The sequence below is a fragment of the Emys orbicularis genome, chromosome 25, assembly GCF_028017835.1.
Source record: "Emys orbicularis isolate rEmyOrb1 chromosome 25, rEmyOrb1.hap1, whole genome shotgun sequence".
In the NCBI taxonomy this organism is placed as follows: domain Eukaryota; kingdom Metazoa; phylum Chordata; order Testudines; family Emydidae; genus Emys; species Emys orbicularis.
In genome coordinates this window covers 7907513-7930338 of record NC_088707.1, presented here as the reverse complement: position 1 = coordinate 7930338, position 22826 = coordinate 7907513, and the positions used below count along the sequence as shown (strand labels likewise).

General features: G+C 54.8%; 2 protein-coding genes across 2 annotated transcripts; both read right to left on the bottom strand.

The window, feature by feature from the left end:
- Nucleotides 1-3264: 3264 nt before the first annotated feature.
- On the bottom strand, nt 3265-8932 carry ASB16 (ankyrin repeat and SOCS box containing 16). Its single transcript, XM_065422759.1, has 5 exons — nt 8420-8932; nt 7316-7583; nt 5459-5951; nt 4364-4477; nt 3265-3450 (listed from the first exon to the last, which is right to left on the bottom strand). The coding sequence occupies exons 1-5, from the start codon at nt 8730-8732 to the stop codon at nt 3265-3267; spliced, it is 1374 nt and encodes a 457-aa protein (XP_065278831.1). The 5' UTR covers nt 8733-8932.
- A 1820-nt stretch (nt 8933-10752) lies between these two features.
- On the bottom strand, nt 10753-21542 carry HROB (homologous recombination factor with OB-fold). Its single transcript, XM_065422827.1, has 9 exons — nt 21450-21542; nt 19492-20781; nt 17924-18007; nt 15949-16089; nt 13845-13953; nt 12961-13046; nt 12140-12355; nt 11663-11861; nt 10753-11215 (listed from the first exon to the last, which is right to left on the bottom strand). The coding sequence occupies exons 1-9, from the start codon at nt 21540-21542 to the stop codon at nt 11142-11144; spliced, it is 2292 nt and encodes a 763-aa protein (XP_065278899.1). The 3' UTR covers nt 10753-11141.
- Between the last annotated feature and the right edge of the window lie 1284 nt (nt 21543-22826).

Here is a 22826-nt window from a genome sequence, read left to right as displayed (position 1 = left end):
CAGTTGAGCAAGTCTGATTTCATCCACTAACAGGCAGTGGTACATTTTTATATAAACACTTCCTACATTACAATGTTTTAAAGGGAACCAGACAGCATCGGCTTTAACTGAAAATCCAGACCCTCCGAATTCAATGTTGCTTCTGCAACATGCAAGCTATCAGACCAGCTCAGAACAAGTGTCTGAAGTTCATTATCCTGCTTGTGGCACCAGCCCACGTCTAGTGCTTAGAGGGGGAAAAAAATTAACCCTCCTCCTGTACTGAACCCAGCCATTCTCTACTAGGAGTGATGGTTTCTGAGCCCCTCCAGCAAGCTGGTATCCTCACGTATATCACCTCTACACTCCAAGCCCCAAAGAGCAGATCCCGACTCCCCCAAGTCCAGGAGTGTGTGGACTGGAGGATTGGGCTGTGGTATGCCAAGCTATGGGGCTCAGTGCTAGAGTCTGGCTTGGAGGTTGGATTCAAGCCCCTCTCTCACTTTTTATTAGTTATAAGAGAGGGCAGATGGCCCAGTAGTCAAGGTGCTGCCCTAGGACATAGGAACCCTAAGTTCTATTTCTTGCTGGCCCCCAGGCTCCCTGTGCCTCAGTTCCCCCTCTGTAGAACAGGGATAAGAGCATAGCCCTGCCCCCCAAGGGCATAGGGAGGTGCTTGGTTACCATGGAAATGGCATAGCAATACCATAGATAAAATCACTGCTCCTTCTCCAACTGCTTGGCTCTGAAGCTGTGAGTTCACCATGCCCAGTGCCCCCCCTGCCAAAGGGGACTTTTCCAGCCTGGCGTCCCCCTCCAAAGCTCTCCCCTGAATGGGCCCTGACCCCGTTCAGCTCCATCTCCAGTCCATAGGGCAGGGATTCCAAGGCAGAAAGAAAAATGAGTGTCTGAAATTTAACTGCCCCGGGAGTGGGGTTTTAGGCTGGTTTGGTTTTTAAGGCCAATACAGTGTGTGGGTGGTGTTTAAAGGACAAAACATTCACACTCTCTTAAAAAGGGAACCAGAGGGCTTAGAGCAGAGGAATCCTGGGTTCTAGTCCCTATTGTCCCACTGATTTGCTTGGCTAAGTCACTAATGTTTCCCCAGCTTTAAAATGGGGTCCTGCTTTCCCACATTTGTAAAGGGCTTGGAGATGGCTAAGAGGAATATTAGGAACAGTGCTTTCGCTTGGGGACGCGTAAATATCTCCAGCGGCTGTCCTCGGACTTTCTTCGGTGCAAGGTGAAACATTTCCAGCTTGTGCAGCCTCTCCGTGGAAGTCAATCCTGACTCCGCAGCTAATGGCTTCGACTGCCCACCGCGGGTGCTTTTCCTTCTCGGATGTATCCTTCTCTAAGGTGCAACAGTTGATGACATCAGCATCAAAGCAGCAGAGGAGAGCGCTTATGCTAACACGCAAGGAACTGCTAGGGATATGCTCATTAGCAAGAGAGCACACGCACCCCCAGGCCTAACCCCCAGCAATGCAGGAAAAAAGATTGAAAACAAGCTTGTTTTGAAATATATTTGCTGTAGCTTTTTATTTTACATGGGGAAACAACTAGCACAGGCTGCCCCTAAAGTGCAAAAGCAGAATAGAATATTTTACTGCTAACTGCAGGCAGTTTTTGAGCTCATGAGATTAAAATACATAAGCAGGATTCAAGTAAAAGAGACTGGACCTATCCAAATAACGAGAACATCCATCATTACATTAGAAGGTTGTTTTTAAAATCCCTTGGAAGGGCTACAAAGTGATCTAGTGGCTCGAGCAGTGGACTGGCGAGCAGGGAGCTATTCTCAGCTCTACCACTGGCCTGCTGGGTGACCTTGGGCAAGTCACTTCCACTGCCCTGTGCCTCAGTTTCCCCAGCTGTAAAGGGGGTAATGAAGCAGACCTGCCGTTGTAACTGCTTTGAGATTTACAGATGAAGAGAGCTAGCTATTTTTTAAATGCTCCTGCTTCAAGGCATAAGCTAACAGAGGGGTCAGGAGGAAACTTCTCCCATAGGGAGGTTATTCCATTATTGGCCACTGGGGGTATCCTTGACCCCTTCTCCAGAATGAGCTGGACCTGGCCATTCTTGGACACAGAACAAGATGGGCTTCTGGGCTGGCACTTCCTCCGGCTCTGTCCATTTAAAAATGGGACATCTGGTCCCCCTACCTATAGGGACAGTCCTGTTTTTTGGGACTCTCTCTTATATAGGCACCTATTACCCCCCACCCCCTGTCCCTTTTTTCACAGTTGCTATCTGGTCACCCTACATTTAGGTCTTTTAAATTCAGCAAGGAGTGTGGTGTAGATTACTCCAGTTTGGATGGGGGACACACCCCGGGCATCAGGCCTCAGGCCCAGGCATTGCAAAACCTGGTGGCAGATTCGATCGGCGTTCATGTTTTGCACTTTTCAGCTACTGGCATGTTTGTAGCCAGGACATCCTTTTGGGTCCACGGAGGGCACCAGCATCCCTAAGGCTTGAGTTTATAACCCCAGTTCTTGGTATTTAGAAAGAAGAGTTTAAAAACAAAACAAAAAAAACGCACAAGGACGTCAATCAGAACAGGGCTCATCCCGCCTCGTGTCCTGTGTCCAACAGGGGGCAGTAGCAGCTGCTTAGAGGAAGGTGCAGAAAACCCAGCAGAAGGTTGCTGTGGAATAACCTGCCCCGGGGACGAGGAAGAAATGTTCCCTGCTCCCCTCAGAGTGAGACGTTCTTCCTGATCCCATTAGTCAGCATTTGGCTCATGGCCTGAAGCAGAAAGCGTTTAAATAGAGAGACTCTCGTATTGTAGAAGGCTTTACTATTCTAACTCAGCAGATCCTGGTTCTCCAGCTAAATGTCCAGTCCTTCCTTTGAGTCCTGCTCACCTCTTGGCTTCAATGAGGTCTTGTGGCAATGGGTTCCCCTGACTAAGTAGGTACTGCATGGGGAAGAATATTCTGCGGTGTCACTTTTAAGTGTCCTGCTTTTGAATTTCATTGACCATCCTTTGTCCTCGTATTATATGCAGTAGAGCGGGGTGGAAACTGGTGCTGGCATAAGCCAAGCCCTGTTAGCAAAGTAGATTCAGAAAGGGCTAGATTCTGCCAACCTCATTCCCGCTGAGCGGCAACTTACTCAATATAACTAGCCCACATGGCTACTACTCGGCAGGAGTCAACTGACAGAATAATACGGCCCCTGGTGCGTTGGGATCTCAGGCTGTATTGAAGCCCACTGGCTCTCTCCAGTCACCCATCAGCAATTCAAAGCCATTCCCCAAATGACACGCCTTCTCTTTCACCGGATGTAGCCCTCCAGAGAGAGCTGCAGATAATCCCGCAGAGCCGGGGGCAGTTTGAGTTCGGGGATGGCGGAATGGCACCGCGCTCCCAGGTGCTTTCGCACGGCGCAGCGCGCCAGGTGCTGCAGCTGACGGGGCTGGTTCGTCATCTGGAGAGCAGAGTCGTAAAACGTCTTGTGCTCCTGCCGAGATGGAAGGAGGCTTAAAGGAGGCTCCGTCTATCACAGGGCTCGGCAGTGAGTACAGGGGCAAGGAGAGGCAGACACCAGCTGCTTCCGCACAGTTAGAGGCAGGTCTCCTACCCAGAAGCCCCTCACTTTAAGTCCCCCATCATACACTCAATAAAGGCTGGAAATGAGAAGGTTTCTAGCCATCAGAGGGAGGTTCTGGAGCAGCCTCCAAGGAAAGCATGGGGGGGGGGGGGGAGAGAAACAACCGAACTCGCTTTAAGATGGAACTGGACAGACTTATGAATGGGATGATATGATGGGTAGCCTACGACAGCAGGGGCCTGGACTCGATGAGTCAGGAGGTCCCTTCCATGCTTATATCCCAGTCCTCTCTAGAACCTGGAGGATCAAGAACTCTATGGGCATTAACTCCACATCTCCTGTTCTTTGGAACCTTTCCCCAGCCAATGATCTCACCAGTACGGAGCTGTGTTTGGGAGCCACTGATCTAGTCCCCTTGACCAATGCTGGATTGCAGCTGAGAGGGGATTTCTTTATCTGGACCAGTTTTAAAAGTCCCAAGCTCTGGAGATGGTCCTGCAGCCACAGATCCCACTATCTGGTGCCCACAGGCGAGTTGCCCAAAGACCCAAATTCTCAAGGTTACACAGAATACGTGCCATACAGATGTGTACTCGGATGGCTAACGTGTCGCCTACAGCCCTGAGCAGACTGAGCATCAGGCTGCATATTAGGCAGCAGTATCAAACCCTCTGTCCCCAGCAGGTACCTCCAGGGCAGCCCATGGCGGAAGCTTGCCCTGCTGCAGCTCCAGATGTACCTGATCTGGGGGCCAAGCCACCACCAGTCAGCCTCCAGATCCAAGCCCGCTGCACCTCTCCCCTGCTCTGTATCAGGACTTTACCTGCCACATCTCCGGAGGCACCACTTCCACCCAGGAATCGCAGGACGGGATCCGGTCGTAGGAATTCAGCACGACTTCCAGGGCACGAGGGGCCAAGGAGCAGAACTTCAGCATCTGAGAGCCAGGCGGGAGAGAGCAGAGGACAGGGGTGAACTGGCCAGGAGGGAGGAGAAATACAAGGAGGGCAAGAGTGCCAGCAAAGCTAGAGGGAGCCAGAGACGACAGCGCAGTGATGTGGGCCTCAGCCCTAGAGCGCCGGGACTTCCTGCTGTCACAGGGTCAGATCCTAGCAAGGGAGGACTCAACTCTCCCTCCTTGCATGCACGATAGAAGGAGCAAACGCAAAGCTTGCCATGTGCACATGTTTCAGAAGGGACTTAAACTCCCATTGCACTGAGTGAAGGTCGCCCTACACTGCTGTACCGCATGGCTGCATTTATACGGTGCTGCCGTGTAGGGCTGTAGTTTGCAAAGGGGTTTGGGATCCTACAGGAAGGCTGTAGGTGCTCTGGGAATTGCCAGTATCCCACCTCTGATGGCTGGTTCCAGATACTTCAGAGAAAGATGCAAGAAGGGAGTGAATAGTAATGCTATAGATGCAGTTTCTTCCTAACCCCAGCAATTAGTGGCTGGTTTATGCCCTGAAGCATGAGCATGAACCCTTCTCCCTGGCACAAAGGGAGCCTTATACAGAATCAGGAGGTAGAGATAAAAAAGGCCTGTTAGCCCTCATCATCAGAACAACCATGGGTGGCGGATTAAGGGAGATGCATTTCACCCCCACCTCCCCCGGCTTTTACTTGTCTCTTGATGTCACCTTCAGCCAAACTAGACAACGTGACTTGTTTCTACCCGAGGAGTTCAATGCCCTACACAAACATTACCTGAGCCTCACAACTCTGAGGTGTGAGAAATGGGGAAACTGAGGCACAGAGCCTCCTAAGTGACTTGCCAAGGTCACACAGGGAGCCTGTGGGAAAGCTGGGGACAGAACCCAGGAGTCCTGCTCTAACCATTAGACTCCACTCCCACCTCCCCTCAGGAGTCCTGACTGCCAGGCAGTGATTTAGCCCCCAGGCCGTTTCCCTCCTTCACCTTGGGGTTGATGGCCGCCGCCCCGTGGTCCAGTAAGGTGGCGATGATGATCTCGGGCTGCCCGTCCAGGTACTCCTCCACCGCCTGCAGGGCGCAGTCCATGGGCGTGTAGCCGGCGCAGTTGCTGACGTTCACAGCAGCCCCATGCTGGAGCAGCAGTTCCACCAGGCGGGGGTGGCAGTTGCCGCAGGCGTTGTGGAGCGGGGTGTGGTTCTTCCTGCCGGCCGTCCTGGCGTCAGTCCCACACTCCAGCAGCCGCTTGGCCACCCTGTAGTAGCGCTCGGCCTCGGCGGGCTTGTCGGCGCTGGCGCAGGCGGCGTTGAGGGCCGTCTCCCCTTCCCGGTTCCGGTGGGCGAGGGCGGCCCCGTAGCAAAGGTAGAGCTGCAGGTGGGCCTCCAGGCCGTGCTCGGCGGCCACGTGCAGCGGGGTCGTCCGCCTGTCCCTGGTGCTCAGGTTCACCAGGGCCCCGTGCTCCAGGAGCAGCTCGGCGCACCTGCAAAACACACAGCCAGGCTCACCCTTCCCCAGCCCCCACCTCTGCTGCTCCAGGGTGCTTCAGCCTCCGGGCCGAGCCCTGGAGGTGGTCCTGCTCTCCCTCTCCCCAGAACTGCAGCGGCAGAGTTTCTTCACTTCCCAAGCTGGGTTCAAGTCCCGTTGCTGGGGCACGGTGTGAACCAGTGCCACTCCCAGGATGACTTGGGGCTTTGATCTGCCTGGGGGCAGCGAGCTGCCTGGAGCCAAACTCCATGGGAGGGGCGGGCTCCACTGGGCTGTCTATGGGGTGGCTCCTGGCTTCAGCACTAAGCCCTCGTCCCTTGCAGAGGGTGACTGGCAGGCAGCACTGCTGCAGGGCAAGCCCAGATAGCTCCCTGCCCACCAACCCCAGCAGGGAGCATGGGGTCCCCCATGCTCAGGCCTGAGCCCCCTGGGGAATCCGGGCCGTCCCATGAAAACTGGGGCCCGCATCCTCGGGGCAGGGCAGGGAGCAGCAGACAGATTCCCTGGGGCTGCGCACACAGCTCGGGCAGCTCTCTACCATTCACACCACGTGCCTCCATCCTGCGCCAGACGGAGCTCTCCTAGGGGACATTCAGTCTCTGTGGCCCATACAGCCCTCAGCTTCTCTGCTGACCAAGGGGGGGTCAGCTGGGATCAGAGGGCGAGTCGGGCTGGCATGCGCTGCTTGGCTGAGCAGCTGCTTTTTCCTGGAAGCTGCAGCTTGCGCTCTGCAATCTCCGCTTTCATTTAAAAACAAAACCAAGGCCAAGATTTTCACAAGGCACTAGTGACTGGAGGGCGGGGGGGGGGGGGGAGGGGGGTTTCCAACTGACACACCTGGCAGAGCGCTGATTTTCAGAGGGCATGGTCTGGAAGCCAGGCCTCCTGCAAGGGCAGCTCAGAGACCACCCACAAACCAGAGGTGCCCACGTCACAGGGTCACGTCATCACTAGACTTTTGGCCCCACGCCTCTAGCCCTGACCATTGGGAACAGAATCGTCAAAATACGAACCGAGGCAGCAATGTCTGCAGACAGCCTGAAACAATAGCTCAGGGAGGTGCGACCCATCTCGTTAACTCTGAAGACTAGTGACAACTGGTGAAATGAGACCATTTACCTCTTTTGCTACTGATCTAAGCTGGGCATAGTGTGACTATCTAAGTTGGAGCCTTGCGTTGATTTCTCCAGTGTGGGTGGATCTCTGCCTGTGGGCAGAGCTTGGGGGAGCGACATTTCCCCCCTCCCAAAGTCCAGCTAGTTTGCAAGTCGTTGACCTGCCTGCCCTATAGATCTCTGCGGGTTAGGGTAGAAATTCCCCTTCAAGACATACGGCGCCCTGCCCCCACCCCACACTTACCGCAAGGTCTCCGGGGAGGTGCAGAGATGCAGTGGGGCCAGCCCCTCCTCGGACAGCACGTTGGCATTGGCGCCGTAGCTCAGGAGCAGCTGGGCGCACTCGGCACGCTGGTGGATGCAGCTGTCATGGAGGGCGGCCTTCCCGCCCACCACGGCGTCCACCTCTGCCCCCTGCAGAATCAGGTGCTTCACGCAGTCCCGATAGCCTCGGGCCGCCGCAATCCGCAAGGGGGACGTGTGCTTCTTCTGAGGGCTCAGGACCCACAGCCCTGCGGAGGGGGGAGGCGGGAAGGAGGGCAGGGGAATCTCAAAAAGCCCTGCGCTGGTGTTCCACTCACAGTCATTAATCGAGTCTGCCAACCTCGACTCTGACCATAATCCACCCTCCCGCCCCCAGGACTTCCCGGAATTCATCTGTGTGACCCGGCCCCAGCAGAGGGCTGGGCACACACGTGATCTCAGGGTCACAGCGAGGCAGGGGAAAGACGGCAGAGAGAACCAGAGCAACTTGCTCAAGATCTGAGGCGCAATGGGGTTTAGGGGCCAGGGTGTCAGGGAACCAGAGCTCTGTTCCTGGCCCTGCCGGGGCATCTTTGCCAACTCTTTGCCCCTGTGTTTTCCCCTCCCACCACTTATGTGCCTTGGCTATTTAGCCTGCAGACTCTCCAGGACAAGGAGCGACTCCGACTACATGTATGTACAGCACCTAGCGCACAGACCCACATTGCAGCTGGCGCGTCTAGGTGCTACCGTAATACAAATAAATGAACGACAACAACTGCACAGCAACTAAGTGGCAGAGCTGGGACTGGAACCCAGGATTTCTGCTGCCCAGCCCCTGCTCTCCAGGAGAAGTCACGTGTTCTGGAATGAGCAAGGAACTCAGGAAACCCCGGGGGCTTTCGCTGAACTCTGCTTGGCTCCTTTCTGCCGCACTTTGAGCAAAGCCTCAAGAACCGACACATCCTTGGGAGCACAAGGTCTCTGGCTCTGTCGGGGGGGAAGGGGAAAATCATTTAACTAGGGCAGCGGGGGAGAGGAAAGCAGCACTCAACCCTGGGTTTGTTCCAGCCACAAACCCGGATCAGAAACCCCACCTACGTACCCAGCTCTGCTGACCACATCAGCTCCTCGCTGACCGTCTCCACGATCACGTTCGCGATGGCCTCGTCTTTGAAGATGTTCTTGATGGTCTGCAGGTCCCCGGTGTACAGGACGTTGTGGACGGCAGGGTCCCGGCAGTACCGGGGACGCCGGGCGGGCTTGGGGAGCAGGGAGCTGCTGGTGGCCGGTGGGAACCTCCTGGTCAGGCACTGCCTGGAGAGAGCCCTCCGACGATCCTCCCACTCCAGCCGCTCTCTCTGCAGGCGCAGCGCGCGGAGGGTGGAGGAAGTGAACGCAAAGGTCTCCCTAGACATTCTCTTGGCTCCGCGGGATGGGGCCTCCTTGCCTCTGGGACGGGCAGCAGATTAGTGCCCCTTGCAACCTCCTCAGGCTTGTAAATATGGGTATGACCAGAAAATCCCTCCCCTTGTTGATTCAGAAGAGCAAGCCAGGCCATGCTATAAATAGAGGGGATACTTACCAGGGCAGTCAGCAGAAGTTTGTGCAGGGTCATGTTCTATCCAGGGCCGGTGGCGTTTAGAGGCATTAACCTGTTGCTGGGTGGCAGGAGTTTAAGCAGAACAAACCTACAGCAGCCCGGGGAGAGTTCCCCCAGCCCCTGAGTGGAGAGCGGGGTTGTCCCTGCATACACCCCACAGAGCAGGGGGGCTGAGTCCACAAGGGGGCGGGAAGCACTGCGGACGGCTCACCCCTGCTCTGGGCTGAACGGTGTAGTGCTGGGCAGGGAATGCCGCCTCCCTTTCCTCACATGGCCACGCTGCGGCCCTCAGGCGCCCGCTGCCAGGTCTCCACGTGGCCTTGCAGTTCAACAGTTACCGTGTCTGACTCAGGGCCTGATTCTGAGAGGTGCCGACAAAGAGCAGTCGTAGGTGGTCAGCACTTCTCAGGATCAGCTCTCTGGGGCCAGGAACTGCTCCTTCTCCTAGCTGCACTGTGCCCGCCAGCCACCCCCAGGCCAAATTCAGAATAAAAGACAGCGGAGAACACAACCCTCGGGCCGGAGAATTTGTACCCTCGATTGTAGACACCTGCGAAGGGGAAGCAGGTCACCTCTCTACAGGCCCACAGGGGGAACCAGGGACATTGTGAAGTATTTCCTTAAGCCTTTTCAATTCCAGTCCACAAGTGAAGTGTGAGCAAAGAGGGAGGAAAGGAAACCCTTCCTTTGCGTGGCCTTCTCTTTGTGGGGGCTGGCACTCCAGCCCTGGGCTGCTTTTAACAGGAGATTATCCAGGGGCCTGAAGCATCCCTGTAGTTTAAGTTGGGTAAAAGTTGATCCTCAGCTGGTGTATGTCAGCAAGGTGTCAGTGAAGTCATAGGGGATTACGTTAATTTGCACCAGTTGAGGATCTGGCCCAGGGTTTTACAGAGCTGAAGAGACACAGAAAGGTTCAGGATTTTTAAGACCATTTCCTCTGTAGTTATTTCCCACCCCACAAATAATTTTCTCCCATCACATTTGTACCCCAGCTCCTGCAGCAGGGCAGTGAAACTGACAAACAGCGATGCCAACTCAGCTGCCTCCACAATCCAAGCTGAGCAAAGAAAGAGTTAAAGGCTGGATTTTTTTTTTTTTTTTAAACCACACAATCCTCTTGGTTTTGAGGCGGGACGGTGCCCTCTGCATCACCTTGATATGGGCTTTGATTTGATTTTTTTACAACCCGATGGCATCCCCTTAAGGCCAGGGCCTGGGAAGATTTCACAGAAGAACAGAGCTGTCAGATCAGCAGGGTGCCAGGAAGCGAGGTGAGCAGAGGGGAAAGGCTCGGCCCTGGCACTCAGGACATGGGGCGAGCGACGCCGTCACCATCTCAAGCACAGCACAGGGATTCCGGCTGGCCTGGTTGCCATCCCGATGCCCAGTGGAGAACGACGTCGACGCAGCTGCATTTGATACAAGCTTTTGTCTGCGGGGAGCAGTGAAAGGTACCGAGCTCCTTTGATTCTCGGTGAATTTGCTGGGAGTTGCAGTTGCCCAATGGCAGGGAGGATCCGGCTTCAAATATCAAGAACTCCGTTGTCCTCAGCTGCAGCTCCAGTCCTGTTACGGGCTGATCGCGCAGTCCTTGCACGCGTCTCTCCCCAGTGAGGTCAATGGGCACGTTGCAGGAGCACGGCCTGGGATTCCTTCACTCCCAAAAGCAACCCAGCCAGCTCTATGTTAATGCTTTAAAGGAGACATGCTCCAGTTAACAGAAGCCTCCCCACACAGCACCATGCTCCCCTGGCTAGGAGACAGGCTGGTTTTGCATAAAATCAAAGGGGAGGAAAGCAGGGCAACTGAAGAAAGAGTGTCACACGTGAAAGGTACCGAACACCCATTTAATGCAGGAATCAGATACAAGCAGGGAAAGCTGTATCACTCGCGGGTCGTGATCAGTCAAGGGCACCAAGCAAAGACTGCCAGGGTGCTGCTGGAAGGGCCCAGCGGTAGCAAGGCAGGAATCATTTCACATCAGGGCTGCCAGCGTCGCCCCTGTTCTGTACAGGAGTCCCAGACTATCCGTCAGCACAGCTCCCAGACACACAACAAACTTACCATTCATAAACATATACAGGATACTTAAGGCACACAAGTCACCTCGCTGTTCAGAGTCCTTGCTCTGCCTGGATTCAGCCCGGGTGCTGCCCCTGGATGAGTGACCATCCAGCTGCGTGCTGGCTGGGGGATCTTCGCCTCGTTGTAGCTCCAGAGGGGGTCACCGGCTGCTCTCCATGGCAGAAGCAGAAAAGAAGTCCTCCGGGAGCTGTCCTAGGAGCCCATCCAGATCGTCTGCACAGACAGGAGAAGAACAGGGGCTCAAGTCCATTTCTTCCCCCCCCTTCTTAAAGTTTCCCATTTCATCCCCAGGGGCATCCAGACCCGGTCACTGGGAGTTTAACCTGTTCACCCCAGGAGTTACACTTCCAAGTGGATAGGCCCACTTCTATGAAAGGATTAAACACATTTGGGAAAGGGAAAAATAAGAGATGACATTAGGGGAAAGAGCCATCATGTCTTCCACTTTCTTCTGGGATTTCCTATAGATGGCAGCCCGGCCCTTGTGCGATGGCACCAGTGGAAGGCGTCTGGCCTAGTGGGTGGGTGGGCCGGATTCGAGTGCCTGGCACCCGCCACTGGAACCAAGTTTTCAGGAGAGCTCAGCTCCCACCATGCGCCCAACAAGCGGAGCTCTTCGGGGAATCTGGCCCGTAACATCTGCAGCAGAATCTGCCTTACCCATGTCACAGGCTTCAGCCCCCGGGGGCTCCTCTTGGGAAGGTCTGTTTGACCCCGACGTTCTGTCTCCATGGCAGGGTGGTTCCGTCCACCAGCTGCTGTTTCCATCCCTCCTGGAGCTCCACGTGCTGCTGGGGTTGGGAGCCCCTCCGGAGAGATTTTCTGGGGAGTCCTGCTGGAATTCAGCCGGGCTTTGGACCTACAAAAAGCCAGACCCAAGTGAGATGCTCTGGGCTTTCCCTTGGTTTGCTCTCAGCACCACAGCATCAGACCCTCATTTCCTGATGTCTCCCATGGCAGTACATCCTCCCCTATGGAATCTCCTTAGTTCCCCAAGTTCCTTCAAAACACCCCCCTGCAAGGACTTGGACATCGGTTCCTCCTGAGTCCATCAGAGCCCCTCCTTCAGCCCCCTAGCCATGCTCAGCTTCTTAGCACAGCACTCCCAGACCTGGCCAGGTCAGCCTTCGGAAATACCTCACAGAGCACAGGAGACGCCCCCAGCACAGCTCTCTGCTCGGCATTGCACTGTAACTTTAAAGACACTGGCACCGTCCCGTCTCCCATCTCCTCAGGCTCCTGCGACGGCTGCAGGGGGCTCCCGGCCCTGGACTCCGGCAGGTAAATCTTCACCAGGTTGTTGGGGGTCACGTTGAGGTAGTGATTGCGGTGGGACGGGGAGAACACCCCCACCTGCAACCAGAGGGAAAGGCTACTCGCCTGGACCCAGAGTTCTCTGGCCTCTGCCTATTCCCCGCAGCGCTCCCTGCGAGAGGGAAGGGGCAGATGCCACTGGAAAAAGAATCAGCACCTCCATAGGGCTTCGCAGATGTCCCTCTTCACCAGCCTCTGTGACAGATGATTGGCAGTGCTGGGGGCCGATGGCCCAGATCCAAAGCTGGGGCAGCGTGGGATAGGTTAATAGGCTTCCCCACCCTCTTGGGGCAGGCAGGTGAGTTCAGTCTCTATGGCCTGTTCAGTCACTGGCAGTCAGCCACCTGGGGGAGGGGGGGGACGGGACGACAAAATCTGTGCCAACTGGTCACTGCCTACAGAAGGATTTTAATTGAGGATGGAAGAGGTCTCCCTCCTTATCCCATTCATCTCAGAGAATGGAAGCAGTAAGAGACACCTAGTGGCAGATGAATCTGCGTGCCCCTTATTAAATCCACCCCCCCAGAACTGGAGCCCTAAAAGCATCCCTGTTGCCATAGGGATCTACCTCCAGGAACAAAACCGACCCACCTAAGAGTCCTTCAGTACATAACCCTGGCCCTAATCTCCTTTGCCTCAGATACCTGCTTTAAGAGAAGCACGGAACCGGCCTTCAGGTCGCTCTGTCTCTCCTCCAGCAGCAGGCGGTGCACTGTCCCCTGCATCTCTCCTGCAGACAGGACAGAGAGAACCCATCAGCAACAGGGGGCAGGTGCAGTCAGACCAACGCGGCTGCCACAGTTCTTTGTGCCATTACACATGGGGCAAATCCACCTGCGAGGACATAGCCAAGAGGCAGTGCTGACAAGCCACCTGGGGGGGAGGGGATCAGGACAAGGGGACAAGCTGGAGTGTTCCTTCTTCAATGTGCCTCATCTTGCCATTCCATTCCAGCTTCCTGGCTCTGACAAAGGAGGAGCCCACTGGAGGACACTGCCAGGATCAATCCTGCACTGGCCCCTGGGAGATGGGCCCTAGCTGATCCCGATGTCCAATGAGCGACTCCTCCTCCACACAGCGTGGAGAGGCCTGTGAGAGTTCACCGCTAACAGGAGGCCGGAGTTAGACGGCAGAGGGGTCACGGTCCCGACGGGGAGCAGCAAGTCTCATGCTTGAGGGGCAGCAGCGGATTGCTGCAGGCGTCGGAAAGGAAGCAAACCCACCTACATACAGAACTACACAATCCTGTCTGTGGGCGTTCTGCATCGCACAGGCCACTGCTAGAGGCAGGCTACAGAGCTGATGGGCCATTGATCAGGCGAACAGGATGTGCCTCATGTGTGTGGTTCAGCAGAGCACAGGGACCCCAGGGACCATGGGGAAAGCCAGCGGGCAGGCACTACATATATTTTCAGATGGGAAAGTAGATCTTTGTATGAGGACAGCCAGCTATTAGCTGTTGGTTATAGTTCCTTTGCTGGTCAACAGCCCTGCTCACCTGCCCCAATGACCCAACCTCTGTCCTTACCGGTAGGATCCTTGAACACGACACCAGCGTCAACGTTGGTGCGCGTCAGTGACTTGATCATCACCGCCATGCTGGGGACCTTGTTCTTCGGGAGCTGCTTCAGCGCTGCCTGCACGGAGGACAGACAGAGAACCGTGGCCTATGGCAACTTGCTAAAGCAGAGGAAGGGTCACCTTGCGCTGAAAGTCCTGACCTGGGAATTCAGGAGATATGGGGCCAATTCCAGCCTCTGCCACAGACCCCCCTATGTGGTCTTGGGCAAGTCGCTTCCCTTCTCTGTACCCAAATCCCACAGGAGGACCTTCGCGGCGGGGGCTCTCTCACTATTTGCACTGTCAGCACCAGCACAATGGAACCCCAATCCCCACTGGTGCCTGCAGGTGCCACGAACACCAATTACCACAATCAATCTTCAAGGACACGGGGAATTTGGGGCTCCAGGTAGGATGCTGCACTCTCATGTTCCATGTTCTGCCAAAGGGGTGGGCTAGGATCATGGCACGCACTCTGGGGCCCTCCAGGGCAACTCTGCTAAGAACGTCGCTGGTATTTGATCACGCAGCCCAGGTTTCAAGAGCCCCCCTCGGTGAGCTGAACACAGAAGTGTCTGAACCACACTCATCGCTAAAGGGAGGACGCAGCGCCACAGCTCTGATGTCAGCCAGGAGGCCTCGGAGGCGCTTCTGTCCCTTCCCTGCTGCTCCTCAGCCCGAGTGGCACAAAGGGAGCAGAACGGGGCAGAAAATCTGCCACAGAAGTATTGATTCCAAAAGGACCCGGGGCTGCAAAGGACACAGGTGGCCCTCAGGCTGAAAAGCGTGGACACCCCTGGATCGAAGCTGATCAGCAGCCTTCAACTTCTAGGCGCCATTCTATACGTCCCCTAGAGCGTATGTGTACAAATGAATGGGAGGGGAATGTTACCACCATCTGGTGCATGTGGCTTTTTATAAGCCAGTGTATTTGCAACGTGGCTAGCAGGTGTCTATTTGAATAATAAAGAGACTTCTGCTCACTTCAATCATGGGCTACTTTGATCCTCCAATTAATTTGATCTAGGGCTAAATTATTTTCACTAGCCCCTCTCCTCCCACACGACTTCCACCTCTTAACCCCGACAGCTGGAGAGCAGGTAGAACTGAATAATTCAGTCATTGTCGCTAGACATTTCTCATTGCATTGTAAACAAATAGGCCAAAAATTCTGAAGGAAGCAGCCGAATAAAGGGCCCAGGTACAAGTGACAAGTGCTCCTGCTGGATATACAAGATCAAATTGCTTATTTCGATCAAAGCATTAGCAATGAACTTGGTCAAAGTCAGAGGGAAGCTCAGAAATCCTGTCACAGGCACTTTTTGTGGTTAGCCAAGTGGAATGCTGGGATGAGACTCAACTACCAGCAGGTGCTGAGTTCTGGATGATCATTCACTACATAGAAGCACCTGTGCCTATTTGAATGTGGTCAATCAAGTATAATCACCTGGTTATAGCAGACATCTGGGTGTATTAGGCACCATGCCAGTGTAACTTGACTACTGTTTGTAAACTGCTCTGAAGAGAAAAGTGCCATGTGTGGCTGTCCATATAATAAATTATTTCGTGCATGAGCCTTTAATAACCATTTTTAAGACACTAGTTTGTGCAGGGAGATGATAATTCCCATGGGTCACTGCATCTTAGCGGGAACAGTCCTGGGGCAATGGGATAGTATTTTATGCTGGGATTCCATACTCTGCAGAGGATAGGATCTAGCTCCCTGGGGCAGCAGCAGGGACATTACCATGGTTGTGAAAATAGGACTACTGAACATGCTTTTAAGGGAATGACTGCTAAACTGAAGCCAGATTAGTTTTGAGCTCCCGTGGTCAAGGCGTGCAGGCCAGCAGGCTTCTCAACTCGCAGGGGGGCTCCAGGAAGGTAGCAGATGCTGGACCCCGTTCTATCTTGTTGGATCTGCACTGCACGGCTGGGGAAGCCAAAACTATCAGGTGGTTAGAGAGCCTGGACAAAACCCCGGGGGAGATGCCAGTGCAGAGGCAACACAGAGGAGCTGAACTCGTCTTACTAGGAAGTAGCCTTCACACCCAGCACAGGCCCCTCCTTACCTTCCTCAGCACCATGGCCACGCTATACGTCCTGAGGAAACAGGAGGCGTCTCTTTCATCCAACCGCAGCTCGGTTTTCATGGCAATCCAGGGGCCTTTTCCAAAGTCCTCGTCTATTGGTTGCTGGGAACTCGGCACTTCCTGGAGTCACAGGATGGATATGGTCACTATGTTCAGAATCACGGTAAAGTTTATCTTGTACTAGCATCTCTTTGGCTATGCAGAGACAAAGCCTTTGCTCTAAGTAGAGCATTAGGGGAATGAGAGCTGACTCTCACACCGAATCACCGCTACTCATGAGCGCTATAGGATAACCCTACCTTTTGATTTGGGTCAGGATCCCAGGTCTAGGCTTGGAAGGATTAGATTTTTAATCGATAAATGTTGATTTCACTGAACACACACACACAAGCCAACAAAAAAAAAAATTTCCATCAATAAGAATCAAAATGTAGAGACAGGCAAAGAAAGAAAAACGCTGCTTGAGAACTACTCTGAATCCTGTGATTTAGCCTTTTGAATCAGGCTGGTTACAAATGCACTAACAAACGAACAGTAAAAACAGATCTGATTGGTTGATGGAAGGATATTTACTTTGTATCTTTTGACATGAGATGCTGACAATGTGTGTTAACGGCTTGTAACGCTTTAACTTTTTGAATCTCAGTGTCTAGTGTCATTAAGTGACTATGAATCCCCTCCCCAGAATTTCCCACAACTTTGAAAATTTAAAATAGATAAAAATCTAAAAAAAATGCTTAAAAATAAACATTGCTATTATCAGTCACAATTATTTAAAGAGAGAGATCAAATTCTGCCAACCCTACCAGTATCTGAGGTCTGGTCTACACTTAAGTTAGGTTGACATACCTAAATTAGTCAAAGGTGTGAAAAATCCAGGTATGCTGAACCTAATCCTAGCATAGATGCAGCTATATTGACAAAGGGTGCTTTCGTCGACCTAGCGCCCATCATCCAGGGAGGTGGCGTTCCTGCACTGATGGAGAAACCCCTTCCCTCGGTGCATCTGCGCTACAGGATTATGCCAGCATAGCTATGGGGTGTAACTAAGCTGCTGTAGTCTCTGTAGTGTAGACATACCGAGTAAGCCATTAGCAGCAAACCCAGTTTGCGGGCCCAACATGGCTCACATGCTCCAAAAAGCCCCACAGGGCTCGTGGTTTTATTTACAGTCATTGCAATTGAGCCTAGACACCAGGCAGGACTACGCCCCGAGGAGATGATTCCACAATCGAGACAGTTGCTGGCGGGGGTCGGAACGGGACAAAGCACAGGACACTTCCTATGGGAACAATGAATTCTATGTTGCACTGCCAGGGGACAGGCGAGATGACCCATTAGTCTGTATTTTCCAATTAATTTCTATGCTGTTTAATGGAGATGGTGCAGGCCAGAGATCCCTGCTCCAACTCCACCCCTGAACTGTGAGAAAAGTTCTAATCCAGGTCTAAGCAATTTCATCTGACATTTCAGGTCTGTCTACCACTCTGGGAAGAGGCCTGGGGTGGATGGACAATGCTCTGCCCCAAGGAGAAAACAAGTGGTCCATTAGCCTCCAGCTGCTGCAAAGTGCCCTTGTCACAGGGAAGGTTAGCATGCCTGCTCTGAGAAGTTCCTAGCAGAAGATCTGACTGCAGTAGCCGGCAGCTGAGGAGTGCAGATCACCAAAGCCACGATGCCAAGGGACCAGTACCTGTGGACTATTTGCTGCCCAGATCCATGGACTGTTCTGAAGCTTTTGGGTCTCTCTGGCTTTGCTAAGGTGTATTTCAACCAACATCTCACAGGCAAATGAGACCCTGATCAGGAGCAGCTTTTGGTACCATGCCTCATGCTGCTGCTGTTGGGTACAGTCAGCACGGAGCAGCGACACATTTTGGGGTGCTGTGCTCAATTTTGACGCTGTTTCTGCTAGAGGTGTATGGAGTGGGGGGAAACAGGGAAAAAGTATTACCTCCGTCCGTAGCTTTGCCAGTGCTCCATGGGCTGGAGTCTGAGGAGTGGAAATCAGGATTTCCTCCAGATTTTTCCCACCATGCTTAGGGGAGAGCAAGAGAGAGAGAGAGAAGCATCTGTTACTTACAACTACAGCTTCTCAGTTGGATTAGGGATGTGCTCAGGACACTCTCAGAGGCAATTGCACCTTTTACATCTCTCATAGAAAGTCTCTGGGGCCTCAAAAGCAAACCTTCAAAACAAAGAGGTTCTGCTACAAATCTTAGTTAAAGAGCGACAGTCAAGGCTGGACTGGGGTCTCTGCAACTGGGGTCAAGGGAGAGGTGGTGAGCCAGTCTTCCTAGAAGTAAATAAAGCTTCCCTCCTCCACCCATTGAGAAAGCAGCTCCAGCACACACAATGGGGACAGTTCTGCTAAATAAGGGGGTGCCATTTATTTTTTTAAAAACACATCCACTTTTCTGCTGACAGCCAAATGTCCAATCCCAAACAAGCACAGCTCTGGGTGCAGACCCAAACAGCCCCCCTCCTGCAGTGGCTGTAACCCAGACATCACAGGCTCATGCTAACGCACCAGCTCTGGAAAGTAAGAGTGACACAGGGCTTAACTCAATGAGGGCTCACGCTCAGCAGTGCCTTACATATCAAATACAAGCAAAACCGCCCTACGCTTCAGTGATCCCAGAGATAATATACAATTTGCTATAAAAATCGCACAGCAATCTTCCTTTTTCACCCCTATTGATCTACTCACAGGTCATATTTACTGCAGTATAACCCCCTTTAGACTGACCCCTGATTAATCACAGTAAGATAGTGGCCCCCAAAGCAGTGTTCCTATCCCCAGTGTTGTCCAGAGGTTTCAAATGCCCCTGAAATATTCTGAATGTTGGGGATTCCTAGGGCATGTATTGTTATATCTAGGGCTGGTCTACACTGGCGGCGGGGGCGGGGAAATCGATCTAAGATACGCAACTTCGGCTACGAGAATAGCGTAGCTGAAGTCGACGTATCTTAGATCGACTTCCCTCCCGTCCTCACGGCACGGGATCAACGGCCATGGCTCCCCCGTCACTCTGGTGGCGTTCCGGAGTCGACGGGGAGCGCGTTCGGGGATTGATTTATCGCATCTAGACGAGACGCGATAAATCGATCCCCGATAGATCGATCGCTACCCAACGATCTGGCGGGTAGTGTGGACGTACCCCTAGATACCACCACCCAGATCCTCAAAGGTATTTAGGCAACTAACGCCTACTGAAAGTGAGGGACGTTAAGTACCTAAATACGTCTCAGGATTGGGGCCTACATGGCTATGTAGCTGCCTCTCTGATCACCATGAAGATGGGAGGACGTAGGTAATGCTCCCCATGACCCCACACGCACAAGAAAAATCTAGGGAAGCAACAGTCATGGCTTGCTTGCTCTGAAGCCAGTGGAGAGTGGGTACAGTGTGCGGCTCACACCTGAAAGGCAACACACCGATTAGTTCAATCCCTTGGTGTCCCTGTTTGAGTTGCCGTTTCCCACGGAGATCTCAGCCACCTCCTCTGCAATGTGTCCTACCTGATGAGGCAGAATCCCTGCAGGTCCTGGGAAGCGGCGAGATTTCACCCGCGATGGGGTCCAGCCAGAAGCCTTGGGAGTCTTGTTGGCTGCCGTGACCAGCTGCATAAGGTGATTGGTGACCACCGGAGACTGCAGGTTCCCAGCAGCAGCAGAAGCTGAGTAGGGAGCTCTTGGGGTGGAAGTCGGTGACTCCACACAAGTCATCAAGGACCGTGGTCCTGCGGGGTGCCTAAGAGGTGGCCGCCAACTGCTGCTGGGCCCTCTGGGTGTGGAACAGCCCTGACTGGGCATCCGTGGTGCTGGTGGCCTTGGATTGCCACTCCCTGGGGAGTGGAGGCTTGGAGCCTTTACTGGAGCCACTGAAGGGCTGCTTGCTTCGGTTCCAGGCGGACCCCGAGATGCTTGAAAAGGCCGCGAAGTGTGGCACCTGGGAGCGGAGATGGTGCCACAAGCCATGCCTGCAACAGTGCTCCCTTGTGGGACTGCATTCCCCAGGGAGCTAGCCGGAGCTACGAGGCTAGACTGAGAGGAACAAGAACCTGCTGTGCTCGGCCTCAGCTTCAGTTTCAGAGCAGGCTCCGCCTGCTGGAACGGGGACCGATTCTGCATTCCGCCTGCCCCCAGCGAGATGGCCCGAGTCCCCTCGTGCTGCAGGCAGACGGAGCCACCACGGCTAGGAGTTACCATTGGCTCTCCCACCCGAAGCTTTTTGAAGGCTGTCCCTCCAGGGCTACTCTCGTCTCTCCTGCACAGCTGAGGGGGCATCCCCTTCTCAGCCACGGCAGGCCCAGGACCTGGCTGCAGGCAGGCTGCCAGGAACAGGTCATTTTCAAATTCATCATCCCGGGGAGCTTCCCGAAGGGGAGGCTGTCGGCTCACAAACTTAAACCCTGCTGCCGAGCTGCAGCTTGGCGTGCAGTCCCTCGTGCGGTTTGAAGTGCGCAGGGCCGGTGCTGCCAACGTGGGGGCCACCTGGTTCTTTAGAGTGTTGAAGCCCACAGCTGGAGGATCCACAGTCCGATCGTTCACCACCGTCAGAGGCCTCAGGCCAGGTGTTTTGCTGGAGGGGGAATCAGCCACAACTCTCAGTTTGGGCAGGTTCTGCAGCCTAAAGGCTGGGGACAGCAGGCTGGTACTGGGAAGAGCAGGTAGTGGGGACTCCGGAGCTGGTGCCAGGGGGGTGCCTGGGTCTCTGGGCCCAGAAGAAAAGGGCCTCAAGCATCTTGAATTCACAGGGACCAAATCTGAGAGCTGGTTCTCCGCGTCCTCCACGGCCGACAGGAAATCCTGCAAAAGCAGACAAGGCACCACAAAGATCAAGCTGTCTTTACACGGGATGCTCCAGAGACTCAACTAACCTGGCCCTTTAACTTAAGAACCCAGCACAGCTACAAAGGTCCTAAGATCAGAGACTTGCTATAGTTAGCCCTAGACCAGGACCATAAAGCACAGCTGGACACAAGGACCAATGTAAGCTTGAGACAACGGCAGCTATCGGGTCCATAGTTTGCAGGCCTGTTCTCTCGTGCTATATACAAGTACTTGACACCATTTGAGAGCTGGGAAAGACATTTTGTCAGCACGTCCTTTGATAACTGTTGGGGTCATTAGCAGCCAGAGGTTTCTTTTACTTATTTGCCGATCAAGGGTAAATCACAGAATCTACACAGCCCTGTGCTTCAGCTCAGTGAGGGGAGACAGGTCCCACCTACACTACGCCTTGCAAGTGAGTCCCCCGACTTAATTATAGGGGTGGCGTAAATAGGGACTGAACTGAACTAGGAGGCAAGATTCTCTGGGCCAGGTCCTCAGCCGGTGTAAATGGCTGTGGCTCGGTTGAGGAGCCAGCCCACCGACCCATTAGCAGCCTGCTTCACCTACGAAGCAAGAATCCTGCTCCGCCCTCGCCTGCCAGTTCTCTCCTGGCCCACCACAGTTCACAAGCATTTCCTCACCTCGTCTTCAAGCTCCTCTTCCACAGCAAACAGCTTCTGCAGCCTGCAAGCCTGGGAGGAGAGGAAGAGAGACGGCTTCGTTTGCAAGGACATTCTGCCCAGACAGCGGCCTCTCTGCTCACTTCCTATGCAACACCTGAATCGCCAGGTTTCTTTGCTCTGCCGGTACTTTTACTTTGGGGTTTAAGCCCAAAGGGGCCTGTGGCAGGCCACAGACATGTATATTTTTGTGCAAGGCAGGGGTGCGTCTCTTCCCAACCCACGGCTGAAGCTGATTTTCAGGCAAAGGAAAGTCTAACAGGACCAGCCAGGCACAGTTCTGCACCGTGCAAGATACAGATGTATTGTAGCCCTGCCAGTGCCGCTCAGACCTGACTTGCAAGACTCCCTGAAAAAAAGCAGGGCCTTCCCCTGGAGGGGGGGGGGGGGGCGCGAGGGTAACCAGCTCCAACCCCCCCCCCGTGCCTTCCCTGGGGGGAGGCGAGGGTAACCAGCTCCCTGCGCCTTCCCCTGGGGGGGGGGGGGGGGGAGAGGGCTGAGGTTAACCAGCTCCTCCCAACCCCCCTGTGCCTTCCCCTGGGGGGGGGGGGGGCGAGGGTAACCAGCTCCTCCCAACCCCCCTGTGCCTTCCCCTGGGGGGGGGGGGGGGGCGAGGGTAACCAGCTCCTCCCAACCCCCCTGTGCCTTCCCCTGGGGGGGGGGGGGGGCGAGGGTAACCAGCTCCTCCCAACCCCCCTGTGCCTTCCCCTGGGGGGGGGGGGGCGAGGGTAACCAGCTCCTCCCAACCCCCCTGTGCCTTCCCCTGGGGGGGGGGCGAGGGTAACCAGCTCCTCCCAACCCCCCTGTGCCTTCCCCTGGGGGGGGGGGCGAGGGTAACCAGCTCCTCCCAACCCCCCTGTGCCTTCCCCTGGGGGGGCCGAGGGTAACCAGCTCCCCCCACCCCGGTGGATGCCTCCCCCAGGCGCTCCCAGGGCGGGGGGGGCTTGGCCGCCCCGACACCCCCATGGCCCGGGGGGGCGTTACCATGGCAGCAGCGCAGAGCCCCCCCCCATGCGCTCCGGCCCGGCGCGGAGGGCCGCGGACTCAGGGGGCGGCGCGGAGCGGGTCCGGGCACAGACACCCCAGGCCTGGGGCACCTCCCCTTTAAAGGGCGGGGCCGGGGCAGCCTGTCCGCCTGGCGGGCGCGAGTCACTCCGCCGCCTTAAAGGGGAGGTTCCGGGAGCCGGACCCGCGGCCTCCGACCGCTGGGGCGGGGGCGGGGAGAGCGGCCGCCCCGCCCCTATCGTCCGGTCCGTCTGCCGGGCTGTCCGTGCGCCTGTCCAGTCCCCCGCTCCGCCCATCCCCCCGTCCGTCTGTGCCCCCATCCCTCCGTCTGCC

Bases quoted from the DNA above. Each gene is read 5' to 3' on its own strand.
- ASB16 (XM_065422759.1), bottom strand. From the start codon at position 8,732: ATGTCTAGGGAGACCTTTGCGTTCACTTCCTCCACCCTCCGCGCGCTG. The intron at 7,584-8,419 runs GTACGTAGGTGG...CCCCCTCCGCAG, and splicing joins GATGTGGTCAGCAGAGCTGG to GGCTGTGGGTCCTGAGCCCT. The intron at 3,451-4,363 runs GTAAAGTCCTGA...CCATCTCGGCAG, and splicing joins TGCCTCCGGAGATGTGGCAG to GAGCACAAGACGTTTTACGA.
- HROB (XM_065422827.1), bottom strand. From the start codon at position 21,542: ATGTCCTTGCAAACGAAGCCGTCTCTCTTCCTCTCCTCCCAGGCTTGC. The intron at 13,047-13,844 runs GTAAGGACAGAG...TCCTGTCTGCAG, and splicing joins CGTGTTCAAGGATCCTACCG to GAGAGATGCAGGGGACAGTG. The intron at 11,216-11,662 runs GTAAGGCAGATT...CTGTCTGTGCAG, and splicing joins GGCTGAAGCCTGTGACATGG to ACGATCTGGATGGGCTCCTA.